The sequence below is a fragment of the Sebastes umbrosus genome, chromosome 8, assembly GCF_015220745.1.
Source record: "Sebastes umbrosus isolate fSebUmb1 chromosome 8, fSebUmb1.pri, whole genome shotgun sequence".
Classification (NCBI taxonomy): domain Eukaryota; kingdom Metazoa; phylum Chordata; class Actinopteri; order Perciformes; family Sebastidae; genus Sebastes; species Sebastes umbrosus.
Genome location: NC_051276.1, coordinates 30,612,422 through 30,633,249, shown reverse-complemented (window position 1 = coordinate 30,633,249; position 20,828 = coordinate 30,612,422). Strand labels below are relative to the sequence as shown.

The window sequence follows — 20,828 nt, the reverse complement described above, 5'->3', positions numbered from 1 at the left end:
GTTGAACCACTCCCACACATGAGGAAGCAACATAATATTTGTTTCTATTAGAGACGCCCCCTATGTCCAATCAGTAATTGGCACGCTTTCTCCACTTCAAAGACGTCTGAAGGTGGGAACCGGCGGAGGCTGATGAGTGAGGCTCTTGGTCTGGGTGTGGGCTGGACAGTGGGGGGTTAAGGGTGATGTGTTTGGGCTTTCACCACATGCTGACTCAACATGATTCAGCTCGGCTGACCTTATGACCCCTCCTGGCTGCCGAGCTGCAGTTTTGGCATACGGGTGTACGTGCTAAGATAGGCTGGACTGTACTTGTGTCACGGCTGTCACGGTGTCCACCATTACCCATAACAATGTGGTAGTGACGCTAGAAATGTTTTGTCTGAGCCAGTCATGCACAAACATCCTTTATTTGTTTGTCTGTTTGTGACTGTACTAACAGGAAATACACTCTGTACCTCAGTTTAGATTTGTAAACCCTAACAAGTCTTAAAAATAGGACCACCAGTACTAGTGTGTTTGGACAGTTTTACCCTGTTTCTGGGCTTATCTTGCAGGATTAGAAGGTGCTTATCTGTAATTAATGATTATTTTCATTATTGATTAATATATTGATTGTTTTCAATTAATTAATTCTTTGGTTTGTTGATAAAATGTCATAAAATAGTGAAAAACGAATCCATGGTGACGTCTTTTAAATGTAAAAAAAGCAAATCCTCACATTGGAGAAGCTGCTACGATTAATCAATTAGTTGTCTATTAAATTAATAGCCAACTATTTTGATAATCAATTAAGCGGTTTGAGTAAAAAAAGTCATAATTCTCTAATTCCAGCTTCTTAAATGTAATTATTTCCTGGTTTCTTTACTCCTCTTTGACAGTAAACTGAATATCTTTTGAGTTGTGGACAAAACAAGACAGTTGAGGACGTCATCTTAGGCTTTGGGAAACATTGATTGACATTTTTCACAATTTTCAAACAACTAATCGATTAATCGAGAAAATAAATAACAGATTAATCGACAATGGAAATAGTTGTCAGGTGCAGCTCTATAAACAATAATTAACGAGTTAATATAAGTAAATGCATTAACTTCAAGTCTGCCTCACACGCTCTGGTTTTATTGGAGAGTTAATCATAATTGAGCCAGGCTCATTGCAAGAACAGATGTGAATTTCCTTTTTTTATGGTTTATTTTAGGTTTTAAATTATCCTCTTGTTCTGAATAGGCTCAAAGGGAGTATCAGGTGATGGAGTGAAACAGACATGGCTATTCAATTCACTAAGTGAATGAACAGTAATGTGTTCAGAAGACAAGGTCCTTATACTCACCTGTTTTCAAGTCCTTGTCTACATTTTGCAAACCCCAGGACACTCCGAGTACACCAGCATGAACCGCTATTTAAACCTCCCCATGCAGTCAATATTTTCATCAAAATTGTGTGGTTAAAACATTTAATGTGATTTGTGTTGCTTGACTTAACCATTCTCTCAAAGATGCATCCAAAAGTGATGTCTGGTTTTCATTATTTAGGGATATCATCTTACTGGCAAAACAGCAGGAAATGTGGACATTCACCTGCAAATCATCTGGAACTGACAAGATGTATTAAACAATTTGGGGACAGTAGTGGCTGGAGGACAGTTTAGTGAAGTCCAGTGAAGAACTCATACAGTTAGACAGGAACATTTGTTCTGGTGTTCTGTAGGTGGAGTTAAGAAAAGGGACGTCAGCCTCCTGTGCCCGAATCAGAAAAAATGACTACAGTATTTTTGACAGGCCTGGATGAAGCTGACGCAGCTAGAGACGTTGTTGGACGTAGACTGATAGGTATAACTACTCTTAAAGGAATAGCACTTTGTACTTTGCTGTTTGCCTTGAACCTCACCGTAATATTAAGACTCCAGGAAGTCAAGCCAAGAAATAGGCTAGCTCAAAACTCCCTGAAAAATAACCCAACTTGTCATTTTTATACCTCGTGCCGGGGACCGTCGTGGCCGGAGGTGTTATGTTTTACGGTTGTCCGTCCATCTGTACGTACGTACCGTTCTTGTAAACGCGTTATCTCACGAACACCTGGAGGGAATTTCTTCAGATTTGACACTTGTACTCAAGGATGAAATCATTAGATTTTGGTGGTCAAAGATCAAGGTCACTGTGACCTCATAAATCTTGTTCTTGGCCATAACTCAAGCATTCATTTGTTAATTATGACATTTTGGACAGACATGAATGTGAACTGCCACTTGCCTGGTTGGCGGAGGCATACAATTTGGTTTTACAAATGAGATGCAACATGTTGTGAGCTTTTAAAGCTGCATTTGTTTTGTGTCACTGAGTTACACCATTGTTTCGTCGAGTGTTGGTGTTTCCCCAATAGCCGTTGCACTTTTAAAATGAATAGGCGCGACAGTGTTTCCGCTTGTGACGTCTTTGTCTTTGCGATAAATCACCTGATCCTCTTCCTCAGTAGAAACACGGTTGTTGCTGGTGCGCAAAGCATTTGTTACTCTCCCCGCAAACTTCAACTCAGAAAGCCTCATTTTAGAAATTTAGGGAGAGCTCTAAAATATCCGTTTTTTCCTGTATAAATGTATATTTTCCTCTATATGTGTTTCAAACATGGTGTTTCAATCATATATTTGTAGTGTATTGACACAATTTGATGCATATGCTATAAGAGTAGTGTAGTGTGGGCGTAGCGATTGTGTGGTCGAGAGAGAGAGAGAGATGCGCTCAGAGCAGACAGGTGGTTGTGATCGGAGCAAAGAAGAAATTAACAGTAAAATTGTCAACAGATAGTAAATGTAGAGTGAAGGTTTCAGTTTGTCCATGAATAAATGCTGCAGCTCACCGAAGTGAGCCCCGGAGACAAAACAAAGTCCCCCATGTGCTTATAAAGACGAAGGACACTTTAATACCAAGATGGAAGAGATGTTGCATTCACATTAATCTGAATACAGTTTATTCCACAAATGTTTTGCCCCAAGAAAACTATTCTTTATACTACTCTTTTTACTTTTCTTGATTTCTAATATCTGGTTATTTCCTTCAGTTTTCACCATTTAAGCATACCGAGATCTTTGAATCTTGTTTACACAGAAATCTTCGGTCCCAGGTCTCTGTTGGAGCATTAGGGGTACCAGCTTTCAGCATTCTGGTGGGCTCAGCGGCCCCACAGCGACAAGCCCCTATGCTCTTTATTTGGCACGTAGCCTGGAGGTGTCAGAAATATCGACACGCTTTCACGTGACGGAGACTTTGCCAGCCTTTTTCCCCCCTTTCTTAAGCCCGGCATTCTGCCTGCCCAGCCAGGTATTGTAGGGCCCCGTGAAGGCCCTGTGAATAGTGTCAAACTTGATAGTTCTCATTTTGCTTCCTGTACATGGCAGAAGAAAAAGTGCCCACCGTGTGGGTTTTCCTTTTGTGATGGCCCTCTCTAGTCTTCCTGGGAACACACCACATTCCAGCCACAATCATTCCCTTTGTGAATCCGGGTATTGTGGGTGAGTCTGTTATGCCGATAACCCTCCTGGCTTTCAGTGTAATGCATGCAAGTATCATAGAAGTCTAGACTCGTATTTTTGCAAACAATGCCAGATAATGAGCAGAGTGTTTTCAGTGATTTGGCAGAGCTTTTGTTTTGACACATCCTCCCTCATTCATGAAGGACCTTTTGTGCTCATCCACGCCTAAGATGTGATTTAAGGTCTGCTACATCTGGACAAATTATTGCGGCAGTTTACCATACATGGGCCTCATGTGTCAGTTATGGTTTATGTAACGTACATACGCGTAACCATAGTCTGGCCTGCTAATCCCAAGGGCATAATTTCGAATGCGTCTCGGAGAGGGATTTTCATGCATCTATCCCCCAGACCACACCAGACCACAGAACTGCTAAATGTTTCTGACTGCAAATTTGATTTACTACAACTCAAAATGTACATTTTGTACATGATCCCCCCCCCTCGATTCACAACTCCAATTATGTTATTGTTCATATGGTACAAAGTATTTTAATGGTTCTTGTCTTTTCTCCAAAACTCACAGGAAGTTTTTCTTACCTCTAGAGTACAAATCTTTTGATCATTATCCATTAAAAATAAATACTTATTTCCTGCAGAAAGCAATCTTTTAAAAAATTTTTTTTGATCACCTGCTACAGGCTCCAAGATGAAAAAAAAAACAACCTGGCATTTAATTTTGTTGCTCCCTCACACTGTCCTGTGTGTTATTGTGTCATGAACCGTCCACCGTTACCCCCTTTGGGTGAAGAGAACATGTTTTCCTCCTCTCTGTGACAAGAAGGAATTGTTAAGGTTAAGTAGATAGGGCAGCCGGAAATAATTACCAAGCACTTGTGAAGTTTTTTCTCCCCCCCCTTTGTTCGTCTTTTCCCTTTCATTTTAACAATCTTTTCAATGTGCAGATCTGGTTTATGATTAAATTCAGTCTGGTCTTACTTCTGAGCATGGCAAAAGATGTTTCACTGAAATGAGCAGTAGTTTAGCAGTTGGACCTGTAATTTACTAGGCTTAAATACCATTGGAAGCTCCTTTGCCAAAGGAAAGGCGGGCTTTTGTGTGGAGTTCATGCAAAACGACCTCCTTTCTACAAATCAACTGGCAGATGACAGACAATGATGAAAATTTGATTCTTTGAAGTTGTAATGGCCATTGAAATGTGTAAAATTCTTGCATTGAAAGGAGAACACCCTGGAAAGCCCTCATTCTTGGGTGGCTGGTGCCTGCGTGCTGGGAGGTTCGTCTGTGTTTTGTCGCCGACTTCCCATTGCTTGTTTGCTAATTCCCTGAAGAATTGGACCAGATCCTTGATAGGAGCTTGAAGGGGCTCCAGTTGCTCAGGAATATGCATTTAGTACGCCCAAAGGCCCCTCCTCCTCCTCCTGTCGCGCTGGCCTACTTTCTGATGGTCTGGAATAAATCACCTCAAGTATTAGGCATTAATTTCATCCACCTCCATGCAAAACAGTTTGAATAACAGCATAAAGTTGGCTTTGAATCCAGTATTTATTATGCAAGCTTTTTCTTGTTTTTATAGTGTTATTCAGTTATACTCAAATTGTACACTCATTTAAAGTCTAAAAAACAAAAATGTGAATTACTGAGCTGCTGCCTCAGCCCATTTAGCACTATTGGACATTTACAAGCAGAATTAAAATATCATAGCCAAATTCTGACAGGGTAAATCACAGGAGAGTTTATCTAGTTGCAACAGTTGTGCTGGCAGAGACAGTAATCCCCACCGAGAACATCAGATCACAGAAACTATAAAAATACAATCCAAACTCTTAGTTTATTTTACAATACCTATAAATAGTGTTCGCTCCTCGGACGTTTCGTGTTTTATTGTTTTTCTGACACTGAAGATGAATTTGAGCTATTTTTGACCGTGATATTTAAAAGTGAATATAAATCTCTACAGATTGATGTGAAGTACAAAAACATTAAATACTTTTTTTATAGCCACCTGACATTTTCCTAACTTCATTTTTCTTTTACTAAGAAGATGTTGTCAGAGCTTCAAGTTGTATTTTATAACACCTGCAAGCTAACTATCAGGTGACCTTTGTAGGAAAGGAAAAACACATCAGTCACAAAGTCAAATGAAAGTCAGACTGGTTCAGGAAGACCGCCGGCTGCTCTGCAACCAAAAACATGCCAATTTGTTATTTTCATGCACATAATTTTTGTAGCTTAAATGCAAAGCTTTTATAACTTTTTGTTTTTGTTTTGACTGCTTGTTTTGTAGCTTATGATTCACGTTTTATAATAATTCATTATGCATTGTAGATTCTTTACCGGCCAATGTATTCATTCGTTTTAATTCAGTTGTTTGCATGCAGGTTTGCAAATCAGGTGCTGGAGCAGAGCTAAAGATTCCCATCACATCAGCATGAATGTGTTTGTAACATGGGATTGTTATTAATTGTAGGAACTTTTTTATCAATAAAGTTATAGATGGCTACAGTATATATAGGTTTAAAATTTCCAGCCATCAAAAAACGTTTTCATTTCTGGTATTCTTCAGTCTAAAATCCAACTCTGTTTCTTACTGTAGGATTTGCTTTATTTCTGTCTGTCCCTCAGGACATCACCAGCCTGACAGGAGTCCCAGAGGAGCACATCAAAACACGCAAGGTTCACATCTTTGTTCCCGCCAAAACGGCCATGCAGTCAGGAGTCAACAGCACCAAAAAGTGGAAGATGGACTTTGATACCAGAGAGCGCTGGGAGAACCCGCTGATGGGCTGGGCCTCAACGTAAGAACCTGCCAATTTCTACAACACATACTAGTGCTGGGCAATGATGATATATATCCTCAATGTGATATTAAAATGTCTATCATATATATTTTTCTAAATCGTTTCTATCGTGATATAAGCTAGGCCTGTATTTGTTTATTTTTGCTTAATAATTTCACTTAAAACTGTGATGTTCATTTTGCACTCAAGTTCTTAAAATGAGAAAATACAACTATATACTAATACTTTTCATTTGTCAAGTATTTAATTCATACAGGAGTATACAAAAATAGAATTATATTATTATTGAATTATGTTCATATTTGCGCAAATCAGTTGTTGTGGATGTTCGCTGATACTGATATAGCTGCAATAGGCCAATATCAGCCAATATCGATGTTGCAGCTGGTAAAGGTGGAGCTAATTTCAACTACTTTATATACTTTATAATAGGTTGCATCATAGTTTATTAGTTGATTTATATTTTGTATTAAGAATCTGAATCTGCAAAGTAACTACTGCAAAGTAACTACTGTAGTAGTGGAGTAGAAGTGTAAAGTTACATAAAATGGAAATACTAGAGTAAAGTACCTCAAAATTGTACTTACATACAATACTAGTCTAAATGTACTTCGTTATATTCCACCACTGCTCGAGCACAAAATTGTTTACAAGAGTACGAAGTTCTACATAGATCTTTACTCTCAAAGTGCACCAGATTAATGCATTTAACTTTAAAATATACAAAATGTTCTTCGGGGGCACCATGTCCCTGGACCCCGCTAGAGGGTCCGAGGTCCACCCACCACAGTCTCACAAAATCCTCAGGGAAACACTGATGTATGCAAATTATTGACAGTAATTCATTGTGCAAAATCTCAAATTATCCTCAAAGGGTTTTACAATCTGTATAACATGCGACAGCCTCTATCCTTAGACCCTCTGTGTAAAGTTTTTGCATCGTAAAACATTTCTCATATTTGCCTCGTGACTTTTGTGTGGCTAACAGCACTTTCTGCCTTTCAGGGGTGATCCCTTATCCAACATGGTGCTCTCCTTCTCCTCCAAGGAAGATGCCGTCGCTTTCGCCGAGAAAAATGGTAAGACATTTAAGAATTTTTTTATATTTTAGATGGAACATTTGAACCGATAATGCCCCCACTAATCATGGTTAATCAGCTCAGACTAAAAAAATAACATAACATAATAATGACACAATATTAATTACAGTAGGAAACAGTTGAAGACTTTATTTGCTCTGTCAGTCATTTAAATTATCAATCAAACTTCAGTGATTCAGTTCTTCTGATAAATTTGTTATGTTTCACATATCCAAACTCTGATTTAATTCAGAGTTCGGCGGATCTGAGGTTGCGGGTGGGGGTATGTTGGGTGCAGAAGGTCAGAGGACAAAACCTGCCAAAATAAAAAAATGAATTAATAAATGACTCATATCTATAAATATGCCATTAAATGTACCAAAAATAATATTACAAATAAATGTAGTTATTAATTAATTGATAAAATGTGACATAAGTTTATTTATTTACCTTTGTATTAATTCCCTTATTCGTGTACTCTTTTTAATTTTCCCTTTTATTTATTTCTTTTTTCTTTTATTCTTTTTGCCTTTGCATTTCACCTCTTATTTATCTCTGTATTCTTTTTGCATTTCTGCCTCATTATGCAAATGAGGGAGCTGTCACTCAACATGTGTCATCATGGGGTCAGGGGTCATGACTATATGCTAGCTAGCTAACTGTGTCTGCTTCTGCTTATCAACTCCAGTCTTCATTCCCAGCTGCATACAGCGGGTTGTTGGCCTGCTGCCTCGTCGGGTACAGGTGTGCAGCTCAACCATCTGAAGCTGAACTGTTTCGCGGACCCAGTCTCCAGTCTGGGTGCCTAGCAGCAGGCCAACAACCCGCTGTAAGGAGCCGGGAATGAAGACTGGAGTTGATAAACAGAAGCAGACACCATTAGGTAGCTTAGCTAGCATATAGTCATGCACCCTGACCCCATGTTGAGTGACTGCTCTCTCTCTCTGTCTGTGTCTCTCTTGCTCTCTCTCATTCTGTCTGTCCCTCTGTCTCTGGCTCTCCCTTTGTCCCTCTGTCCATCTCTGTGCTTAGGCCTGATGAGAGTCAGTTTAGACTGCCTCTCTGGATATTGGCAATATAATTTTTTTTAAATGTTCACATCTTATCAAACCTTACAAACTAGGACTGACATCAAGTGATAGTGTTGAAACAGCACCTTACAAATACCTTCATGGCAATAAAGACGTCTAATGACAACGTATGGGCCTCATAAAAAAATCAAGTAATAAAACATTACGGGAATTCTTTTAATGGACAAACAAGATCGCAATTCCACACAGTCCTGCGTTAGTTAACGTTAAACACAGTTGATTCAGTTTTGTGTCTCGCAACACTCGACAGAAAGAAGTTCACTTTGACTCAGAGAACTGAACCATCTGGGAAAGTTTGTTGAAACTAAGCAAGGGAAACTGGCTTACTCTGTTTATTGCACCATGAAAGTGATTAGTGCAGATCTGACTACACACAGCCTGTTGATATCTACAAAACACCTCATTGTGTTTGGAACGCATCCAAAGTGAATATACGTGACGTTCTCGCCCCCATCAGTTACTCTGATGTTTTTCCCTTCAGGTTGGAGCTACGATATAACAGACAAGAGGAGCGCAAAGCCCCGGGTTAAATCCTATGGAGCAAACTTCTCCTGGGACAGGAGGACCAGGAGGTCTGCTAAGTAAACTGAAGACACCCATCTGTTGGTTGGTTTGACCTCAGTTTGTTCCACAGCAAGACTGTATCATTCTTGTCAATAAATGCATAATTATATATGTTAAAACCAAACATTTGGGTCATTATCACTTTATTCTTCAAACACTCACCTCATTACTGACTACCTAACGCAGTCGACCCGATTAATGAAGTGTTTGTTCTGAGTGGAGTTATGCAACAGCAAAACAAAGGGAACATATATTATTACAATTAGCACCTGTTTAAACACAGGGATAAATACATCTAGAGGCCAAAACCAGTGACATGTTGCCTACGTCTTTACTTACTGAGGGTCTTGGAAAAACTGTAGGGTCTTGGAACAGTGTGTTCTGAAAAAGAAAAAGAAAGATCTGTGCATTGAGGTTACTTTTAGGAGCATTTCTATTGCCTCTCAATGGCTTTCAACATGGTGATGGCGAGTTGCAGCTACTGGTGCTAATAACGCTAAACAGTAGGGGTGGGAAAAAAATGTATTCACCAATGTATCGCGATTGTTTTTTTAACGATTTTGAAATCGATTTTTTAATGCCAGAATCAATATATTTGCTTAATTTGAGTCTATATGGAGGTAGAAGGAAGTTACCGCTTTTATTGTTGTAGTCTGAGTAACGTGACGTCATATCCTTCACCAAAACAAACAGCAGCGAGCCGAAATGATAAAGCAGAAACCATCGAACTTGGGTTTCACAAATGATGACTAAAGCTGCATGCTAGCTCTGTCACGCACAGGAAACGTTATCGCATTGCGGTCAAGCCGGCCGTCACTCTCATCTCCGTGGTCAAATTGGCCACCACTACAACTGTAGAGCACCCATATACTGACATTTATGTTAAAGGCATTCAAACGGCCTCGATGGAGCTGATCATGGATGTATAAAGAGAACGGAGCTGATGAGCGAAGTTTACACATGTGACAACGTCCTGTTTTCAAAATAAGGTGTTAACAAAGGGAACTGTATATACAAAATACATATATGGAAATAAGATTGATTGGATTATATTCACCAGAAGTATAAAACATTACATGTCCTTTATAAATTAAAAGAAAATGCCACTAATTTGTGAGGGAAATGTATTACTAAATAATTCCTGACAATGACTGATTCAGGACATCTCTGACTACATACATGCTGAAAATCAAACATTTTTACTGTATTAATTTAGATATTTTCCAAAGTAAAAGTCCCTAGAAGTGTATGATTCAACTCTTTCCCATGGTCTAGTGTTAAAAAAAAAAATTGCAATAAATCGTAATATTGAATCGGCACCCAAGTATCGTGATAGTATCGAATCGGGAGATATGTGTATCGTCCCAGCTCTACTAAACAGTGCAAACAATGGCGAAAGTGCTGACAGAGATAACTAGGATATTATATATATTATAATAAGGTATTTACCTGAGGGGGAAGCGTGGGTGCTGTCAGTCAGGACGTCGTTATCAGCTGTAACCGCCGTATGAGATCAGTGCAGAGCAGCAACCGTGAGCTAGCCGCCGGCCTAGCTATGTCAACAAAGCACAGAGAAGGGAGAGAGACATTACTCCTCTATATCTTTACATAGACAATAGATGTTTGCTGCTATATTAATACTCTGGATATCGAATTTAGCACCTTTAACCTAAAATAATAACCGTCACTACCTTTTTAGTGAGACCTGCGACATTAATACGTGATTTGGTTTCTTTGGTATCATTTATGTGAAACTACTAAAACTTGAGCTGCAACTAACGATTACTTTCACTATCGATTAATGTGCTGATTATGTTCTTGAATAATCCACTTGTTTTTTGGTCTATTGTTAGGAATGCCTGTCACAATTTCATAAAGCCCAATTTGACATCTTCAAATTTGTTTGCTGTCGACCAACAGTCAAAAATATTCAGTTTACTATCACATAGGACAAAGAAAAGCAGCAAAGTGAGAAGTTAAAACAAAGGAATGTTTGGCATTTAGCTTGTAAAATAACTTAAAATGTTTAATCTATTTTTTAAATAGTTGCCAATTAATTTCTGCCATTCAGCTGATGCTAATTCAACATTTCTGGAGCTTCAGTCCACATTATATCATCAAATTAAATTATCAATATATTAATTTTAGATCTATTGGTCAGGTCCGGTTCAAAAGCCTAACCATCTTTTTCACATATTTTAGGTTTATTGCCAAATTCTAAATAGTAAGACTTGTAATGCCGGATAATTTTTATATATTATTATTTTTTAATTTGATATGAAGCACATACTAATGTCCATTCTGGGTATAAAAAAAGGCCTTTTTAATCTTATTTGCCTAAAAACAAAATGTTTCAATAAGCAGATAAAATAGTCAACTATGTTTCTCTGACTATTCAGATAAAGTTGAGATCTTTGGAAAAGCCACACATACTTTGAAATGCCCAGCTAGTCACACTTGGCAGTGTACTCGCTGCCAGCGCTTGTTTACGGTCTTTGTGTTCAGTAAACACTGGTGTTACTCTGCGCCGAGTCCCAAACTGCGTGACTGCACTGATATTCACACACCAATCATGGGCGCCTAATTGGTATAGCCCTTCGTTAATTAACGCACTGCATTGCAAATCTTTCACAGACTTGCGCTCGCTATTTATTTTGTTCTGTCACTCGGCACATCAAAAGCGCCGATCTGATATGAGTGTAATGGTCCATCTGAACGGCGGGACATGAATGACAGCATGTGTTGCTTTTTCCCTTTGAAATTCCCCTCGGAGAGACGCAGCGGAGAAAAACACTTGGCACAACTTTGAATCATAAAAGTTGAAAGCATTCCGCCCGTCTTGGCCTATAAGCACAATAATGTATGTGAAACAAGAACGGCGGCGCGGTGGCATTGTTCAAAATCATCATTACGATGCAAACGTCAGCGATACAACTGCTGTGATCAGTCAGGACATAAGCACTGGCTTAAAGTGTTTAACACTATACACAGTCCTAATGCAGCTTAATAGCCATAGAAACAGTGCTATCTAGTGTTAGCAGAGAATTAGTTAATGTAGTTTAATAGCCATAGAAACAGTGCTATATAGTGTTAGCAGAGAATTACTTAATATAAAATGTAATTTTCCAACGCTGTGAGCACCACCTACATACTCCCATTTACTTCCACTGAAATGAGGTGACAATTGTAAGCAGCCTGCCAGCTAATCAACACATATACACAGGATTAAAGAAGACAGTTCATTCCTGTGTAATTAATCCATGCTGTAAACAGCATGTTTAATATATTTACACATAGCACATAGATTGCATATGTGCTGAGTGCAACCTACACTCTCCCATACACTGTGATGACACCTGCTCGTTATAACAAGTGTTTTATAGTGTTTTCAGCCACTAACGGTGTCATAGTGTGCTATTGTTTTATGGGTGGTAATGATGGGCCTCGCCAGCTGGAAGACAATAAAAACACCCTGCAGCGTGTGATGCTGGAGTAAACCACAATCTATGTTACACTTCATTCATCATCGTACATTCAAATGTGATGAAATGTGGCTCACAGACGCTAAATAATTCTGCAAAAAGTCCCTTAAAAAAAGAAGTTAGTAAGTTTAAGAGTTCCCGTAGGACTCCTGTGTCTCCAAATGGTGTTTTCCATTGGGGGAGAGATCTCAATCAGTCATGAATTGTTTTCTGTTCTAAAGAGAGTTCAGCCTCTTGTCATTATAAAAACACTCCGTTGGATTACAGGCCATTATCGATCTGTGTGTCCTGCTTTGACTCAGCAGCTGGACAGAAGATCTGATGTTAAAGTTTTAGTTTGAACACGTGCCAAGATGTTATTCGTTAATGGAGCTTATCTAAATAACACACACACACACCTTCACTCACGCACACCGCTCTCTGGCCCCTGATGACCTAATGATCACTGCTGTCTGTGGTCGCTCACTACTGTGAACTCCACCAACCCAGGCGATGAGGCACGCAACCCCGCTTCTCTGCAGCCAAAGACCTGCTTTCCTGTGTGCGTGTGTGTGTTTTCAGCACGCTGTGTGGACTGGAGCTTGTTTTGAAGGGCACAGATCGCAGATTGATGATGACTTCTTGTTATCCAAACAAAAGCTCATAGCAAGCAACGCCGAAAAGAACCTGTTTACCTAAAGTGTACTGTTTATTATTCTTGCATCATTTATTATCCTCTGTACACTGAGACAACAAAAACAGCCAACAGCTAAACCAGATTATCTATTCAGATTTTTATGAAAGGGTTTTGTTTATTTTTTTTAATTTTCTTTGACTGAAGTTTCGCCAAAAATAATCACAGCAAGCTTTCTGACTTTATTAGTGATTTATAATATACGATTTTTATCATCAGAGATTTTGCCATACTGTGTACACCATGGCACCTTTTACAGCCGCAACAATACGAATCGATAAGTATGCCATAAAATGTGATACTATGTCATAAAAAAGTCATAGTATATTTGCCATGAAACTGTCACAAAAAACTGATCGGATGCCATAAAAATGTCACCAAAATATAGTATAGTATGCCATAACAAATGTCAAAAAATTCATAATATAGTATGTCATATAAAAGTCATAGTATGCCATGAAAATGTCATGGTAAAACGGTAGAATATAGAAAAAAAAAATGTCATACAATCGTAAAGTATGGCATAAAAATGACTTTACCGACATTCCATACTATGACCTTTATCACTTTGTTTTTTTACATAGTATACTATCACTTTTTTCGACATACTATACTATGCCTTTTTTTCATACAATATACTATGACTTTTTTAACTTTTTTCGACAGACTATACTATGCCTTTTTATTTTTTTTTACTTTTTTCGACATACTATACTATGACCTTTTTTCAACATATTATACTATGCCTTTTTTTTCCAAAATAATATTCTATAATTTTTTTCCGCCATACTATATGACTTTTTTTTCGACATACTAAACTATGACTTTTTTTCATGAAATTTTCCGACATACTATACTATGACTTTTCTTATCTTTTCGACATGCTATACTAGATTACTACTATACTATATTTGAGGCCTAACTTCAAACGGAGAAGTCAAATACAAAAAGAAACACTACATCAGTATATCCAGTCAGATAGCTCAGTGTGGTAGATAACTGGTAGGAATATCTGATTGGAATACTGGAGGTTGTGAGTTCGATCCTTATGTGCATACTATGACCTTTTTTTTTTTTTTTTACTTTTTTCGACATACCATACTAGGATTTTTTTTTTCTCCAGACATACTATATGACTTCTTTTGACATGCCTTTTTTTTTACTTTTTTCGACATACTATGACTTTTTTTCGTAAAATCTTTTGAAATACTATACTATGCTTTTTTTCCCAAACCCAATATACTATGTTTTTTTTTTGCTATATTATAACTTTTTTTTTATATGCTATAGTATTACTTTTTTTCGACAGGCTATACTATGACTTTTTTCAATGAGATTTTTCGCATACTATACTATGACTTTTCGTCATGAAATTTTTCGACATGCTACACTATGACTTTTTCATGAATTTCTTCGACATACTATACTATGATGTTTTTTCATTAAATTATTCGACATACCATTCTATAACTTTTTCATAAAATTTTTCGACACACTATACTATGACTTTTTTTCAGGAAATATTTCAACATACTATTCTATGACTTTTTCATGAAATTTTTAGGCACACTGAGTTTTTCTCATGAAATTTTTAGTCATGTTATACTACAACTTTTTTTCATGAAATTTTTCGACATCCTATACTATGGCTTTTTTTCATAAAATTTCTCGACATACCGTTTGACTTTTTTTTCATGAAATTTTTCGATATAAAAATACTATGACTTTTTTTCATGAAATTTTTCGACATGCTATACGATGACGTTTTTTCATGAAATTTTTCGACATAAAATAGTATGGCTTTTTTTCATTACATATTTCAACATACTATTTTATGACTTTTTTTCATGACATTTTTCAACATATTGTAGTAAGACTTTTTTCATAAAATTTTTCGACATACAATAGTATAACTTTTTTTCATGAAATTTTTCGACATACAATAGTTTGACTTTTTTTTCATGAAATTTTTCGATATAAAATAGTATGACTTTTTTTCATGAAATTTTTCAACATACTATTTTATGACTTTTTCATGAATTTTTTAGACATACAATAGTATAATTTATTTTCATGAAATTTTTAGACATGTTATACTATGACTTTTTTTCATGAAATCTTTAGACATGCTATACGATGACTTTTTCATGAAATATTTCAACATATTGTAGTAAGACTTTTTTCATAAAATTTTTCGACATACAATAGTATAACTTTTTTTTCATGAAATCTTTAGACATACAATAGTATAACTTTTTTTCATACATTTTTTGACATACTATAGTATGACTTTTTTTCATGACATTTTTCAACATATTGTAGTAAGACTTTTTTCATGAAATTTTTCGACATCCTATACTATGGCTTTTTTTCATGAAATTTTTCGACATACCGTTTGACTTTTTTTTCATGAAATTTTTCGATATAAAATACTATGACTTTTTTTCATGAAATTTTTCGACATGCTATACGATGACGTTTTTTCATGAAATTTTTCGACATAAAATAGTATGGCTTTTTTTCATTACATATTTCAACATACTATTTTATGACTTTTTTTCATGACATTTTTCAACATATTGTAGTAAGACTTTTTTCATAAAATCTTTCGACACAATAGTATAACTTTTTTTCATGAAATTTTTCGACATACAATAGTTTGACTTTTTTTTCATGAAATTTTTCGATATAAAATAGTACGACTTTTTTTCATGAAATTTTTCAACATACTATTTTATGACTTTTTCATGAATTTTTTAGACACACTATACTATGACTTTTTTTCATGAAATTTTTAGACATACAATAGTATAATTTATTTTCATGAAATTTTTAGACATGTTATACTATGACTTTTTTTCATGAAATCTTTAGACATACAATAGTATGACTTTTTTTTCATGAAATTTTTCGACATGCTATACGATGACTTTTTCATGAAATGTTTCAACATATTGTAGTAAGACTTTTTTCATAAAATTTTTCGACATACAATAGTATAACTTTTTTTTCATGAAATCTTTAGACATACAATAGTATAACTTTTTTTCATACATTTTTTTGACATACTATAGTATGACTTTTTTTCATGACATTTTTCAACATATTGTAGTAAGACTTTTTTCATGAAATTTTTCGACATCCTATACTATGGCTTTTTTTCATGAAATTTTTCGACATACCGTTTGACTTTTTTTTCATGAAATTTTTCGATATAAAATACTATGACTTTTTTTCATGAAATTTTTCGACATGCTATACGATGACGTTTTTTCATGAAATTTTTCAACATAAAATAGTATGGCTTTTTTTCATTACATATTTCAACATACTATTTTATGACTTTTTTTCATGACATTTTTCAACATATTGTAGTAAGACTTTTTTCATAAAATTTTTCGACATACAATAGTATAACTTTTTTTCATGAAATTTTTCGACACACTATACTATGACTTTTTTTCATGAAATTTTTAGACATACAATAGTATAATTTATTTTCATGAAATTTTTAGACATGTTATACTATGACTTTTTTTCATGAAATCTTTAGACATGCTATACGATGACTTTTTCATGAAATGTTTCAACATATTGTAGTAAGACTTTTTTCATAAAATTTTTCGACATACAATAGTATAACTTTTTTTTCATGAAATCTTTAGACATACAATAGTGTAACTTTTTTTCATAAATTTTTTTGACATACTATAGTATGACTTTTTTTCATGACATTTTTTAACATATTGTGGTAAGACTTTTTTTTCATTAAATTTTTAGACATACAATAGTATAATTTTTTTTCTTAAAATCTTTTGACATACTATAATATGACTTTTTCATGAAAGTTTTAGACATACAATAGTATAACTTTTTTTCATAAAATCTTTTGACATAATATAGTATGACTTTTTTTCATGAAATTTTCTGACATGCTAGACGATGACTTTTGTTCAGTGAAATTTTTCAGTAGTATAAAGTCATAGTATAGCATGTCGAAAAAAAGTAATAGTATAGTATGTTAAAAATAAGTCATAATATAGTATGTCAAAAAAAAGTAAAAAAAAGTAATAGTATGTCGTAAAAAGTAATAGTACAGTATGTTGAAAAAAGTAAAAAAAAGTATTAGTATAGTATGTCGAAAAAAGTAAAAAAAGTCATGGTATAGTATGTGAAAAAAAGTTAAAAAAAGAAACATAATATAGTATGTCGAAAAAAATATATAACATAGTATTTCGAAAAAAAAAAAGTCATAGTATGTCGAAAAAAAGTCATTGTACAGTGTGTGGGGAAAAAAAGTCAGTTTAGTATATCGAAAAAAATTCATAGTATAGTATGTAAAAAAAAAATAGTCATACTATGGTATTGTAAAAAAAAAAAATAGTATAGTATGTAGAAAAAAAGTCATTGTAAAGCATGTCGAATTATAAGTCATACTATAATATGTCGAAAAAAACTCAGAAGTCATAGTATAGTATATTGAAACAAGACAGCAAGATAGACTCTCCTATCTGATGATTTTATCCATAAACAGTTTATTAATAGATTTTCTAGAATATTGTCATTAGATATATTCATATAAAATTATGTATAACCATGATATTGCCCATCCCTAAGTGGTTTCCACCCCTGCTGATTTTATTTTCCTACAATTTTTAAAAACATTTTCTCTTTGCTGCCACCCCAATACAATGGAAGCAAATGGAATTGCATGCGCATTTAAATCCCATTCACAAAACATTAACATTAAAAAGCAATTTACCCTGGACGATGTGAGCAGTATTTATAAGAGGTGTTTCTTCGGTGGACAGTGGTTCCACTGGAAACAGTTCACAGCGAGGTCTGTGGATTATCCTGAAAAAAAGGGGACATTGTTTACTAAAGGATATTCCTTTTGAGTTTTAAAGAGTTCTTTGATAGTTTGGGTGCAATTAACAAAAGTCTTTTAACCTCCATTGTGTAGTAGAATAGTAGAATATAGTATTTCGAAAAAAAGTCATAATATAGTATGTCATAAAGTCATGAAAAAAATCATAGTATAGTACTGTATGTCTAACAAAGTCATAGTATAGTATGTCGAAAAAAATCATGGTACAGTACGTCACAAAATATACAGAAGTCATAGTATAGTATGTAAAAAAAGTCAAAAAAGTCAGTATAGTATGTGGAAAAAGTCATAAAAACAGTCATAGTATAGAATGCCACAAAAAAACATAAAAAGAGATATTATAGTTTGCCATAAAAATTTAACAAAAAATAGTATAGTATGTCAGAAAAATATAGTATAGTAAGCGGGACCGAAGGCTTTTTGCATGATTTTTAGCAACTTACCCTGGACAATGTGAGACGTTTTTATAAGAAGTGTTTCTTTGGTGGACAGTGGTTCCACTGGAAACAGTTCACAGCGAGGTCTGTGGATTATCCTGAAAAAAAGGGAGATTGTTTATTAAAGTGTATTCCTTTTGAGTTTTAAAGACTTTTTTGATAGTTTGGGTAAAACTAACAAAACTCCTTTAACCTCCATTGTGTAGGAGTGACGGTAGAAATCTCAGAAACAAATAAAATCCTAGGTAAATAAAATCAAAACAATCTGCATGGTTAGATATGACAGAAAGTCAGAAAACAAAACATTTTTTTTTATATTTGTTGTCAAGAAAACCCGTGAACAGACCAAAACCAACAATGTGTCTTAATGCTTTCTGACTTCCCAGTCCTGTCTGTGCCACTCATCCTCAAAGCCAACGGTTCCTACTGAAGACATACATCTTTAAAATGGGGAAACTGATGCAAACTTTCATTTTAAGAAAACAGGCTGTAATGTTTTGAGGTGGTGAGCCCTTACAAACAGGATAAAAGCCAACAGGATTGTGGTGTAAAGCGTGGTGGAGAAATGAGCAGAGACAGTCTAACAGGTAGTTTAAATGTATTTTTTTCCGCCACAGTTCTGATTTTTACTTGTGATCAGATACAAGTTACATAAATCCCAGAACTCTCACCAAAAGGTAGCAGGCAGACAGCAAAACAGTTTCACAGTAGGAGCAGATTCCCAGTGGCTGAGGTAACTCCTGATCATGATCTCCTCTCTCTGACACACAGTGAAGGGCAAAAACACTCCCATAATAGTTTAAAGTAATATACTAACATATACAAATGATTATGACATAATACAGATTAAATAAAATGCATAATAAACTGAAGATTTACCAGACAGCCCTCTACCGTCTCTGTTCTCTGACTGCTTGGTTCAGCCTAACGAGCTAATTGACATCAGCTGCAGTGCTGTGGCTGTTCAGGTGTGTGCTCCAGGAAAACACAGGAAGTAGACCTCAAAGAGAGAGTGCTGAGAGGAGTTCCCCAAAATAAAAGCACAAGATTATAGTATGAATTTCCTGTATTAGACTGTTTTGTTGAGCTTTACACCATCAATGGGCATGGGTGTGGGTTTTTTTTCCACCTTAGTGAGGAGGATGCTTTCCAGCTCCCTCACACCGGCTAAATAATATAATAAAACTGCTGGGCACTGTAGTTTTTATCAAACAGGAGTGAATAGAGCATTTGTGGGGATTATTTTCAGATGTGGATTAATACACATTTGGTGCTCTAGTGAGTATTTACGTCAGCAGGATTGTGTTTGAGGGATCGAATGAAAATAAACTACAGTGTTATGTCGTCCATCTTTATATACAGTCTATGGAAGGAACATGCAACAGTGTGGCTCACTGATGTGTTTTCAATAGTTTTGGAACAACAATGTCTATAGCACTGAGTGAGGTTTAAGATATATTAGGCGTCGGCTACACAGACAACAGAATTCATTGTTCGTTTCGGTCTTTTCATGGACTTTTTTGACAATAAGCAAAATATTACCAGACGTATCCTTTAATGTATGGCTGTCAATCAATTAAAATATTAAATCGCAAATTAATCGCACATTCTTTATCTGTTCAAAATGTACCTTAAAGGGAGATTTGTCAAGTATTTAATACTCTTATAAACATGGGAGTGGGCAAATATGCTGCTTTATGCAAATGTATGTATATATATATTATTGTAAATCAATTAACAACACAAAACAATGACAAATATTGTCCAGAAACCCTCACAGGTACTGCATTTAGCGTAACAAATATGCTCAAATCACAAGTTGGCAAACTGCAGCCGAACAGGCAACAACAGCTGTCAGTGTGCTGACTTGACTATGACTTGCCCCAAACTGCATGTGATTAACATAAAGTGGGCATGTCTGTAAAGGGGAGACTCGTGGGTACCCATAGAACACATTTTCATTCACACATCTTGAGGTCAGAGGTCAAGGGACCCCTATGAAAATGGCCATGACAGCTTTTCCTCACCAAAATTTAGCATACGTTTGGAGCGTTATTTAACCTGCTTCGCCACAAGCTAGTATGACATGGTTGGTACCAATGTATTCCTTAGGTTTTTCTAGTTTCATATGATGCCATCATCTTCACTTTAGTTTAAAAACTGAAAAATTGCAAGGTGCGTTAATGCATTAAAGAAGTTAACGCGAATTTAACGCATTATTGCATTAACTTTGACAGCCCTACTTTAAAGTAGATATATTCCAATAGATTAGGTTTCCAGCCATGTGCACAGAGTCTCACCGAATACTAACAGAAAGTATTTG

The 20,828-nt window shown here is 35.6% G+C and overlaps 1 protein-coding gene and 1 long non-coding RNA gene across 5 annotated transcripts in view; one reads left to right on the top strand and one right to left on the bottom strand.

Moving 5' to 3' along the window:
- ndufs4 (NADH:ubiquinone oxidoreductase subunit S4) overlaps nt 1–9,149 on the top strand; it is a 20,248-nt gene extending 11,099 nt beyond the window's left edge. Inside the window, exons 3-5 of the mRNA XM_037778990.1 lie at nt 6,116–6,288; nt 7,297–7,370; nt 8,943–9,149. Of these exons, the coding sequence (XP_037634918.1) occupies nt 6,116–6,288; nt 7,297–7,370; nt 8,943–9,046 (351 nt within the window). The 3' untranslated portion in view covers nt 9,047–9,149. The remainder of the gene's footprint in view (nt 1–6,115; nt 6,289–7,296; nt 7,371–8,942) is intronic.
- On the bottom strand, nt 7,561–20,828 carry LOC119493562. 4 transcript variants are annotated; one of them, XR_005207990.1, is made up of 5 exons: nt 20,806–20,828; nt 18,512–18,603; nt 17,943–18,034; nt 10,475–10,578; nt 7,561–7,686 (listed from the first exon to the last, which is right to left on the bottom strand). It is a non-coding gene; the product is annotated as an uncharacterized LOC119493562 (long non-coding RNA). The 4 variants fall into 4 exon arrangements; XR_005207987.1 differs by lacking the exon at nt 20,806–20,828 and adding an exon at nt 19,385–19,524; XR_005207988.1 differs by lacking the exon at nt 20,806–20,828 and adding an exon at nt 19,177–19,275.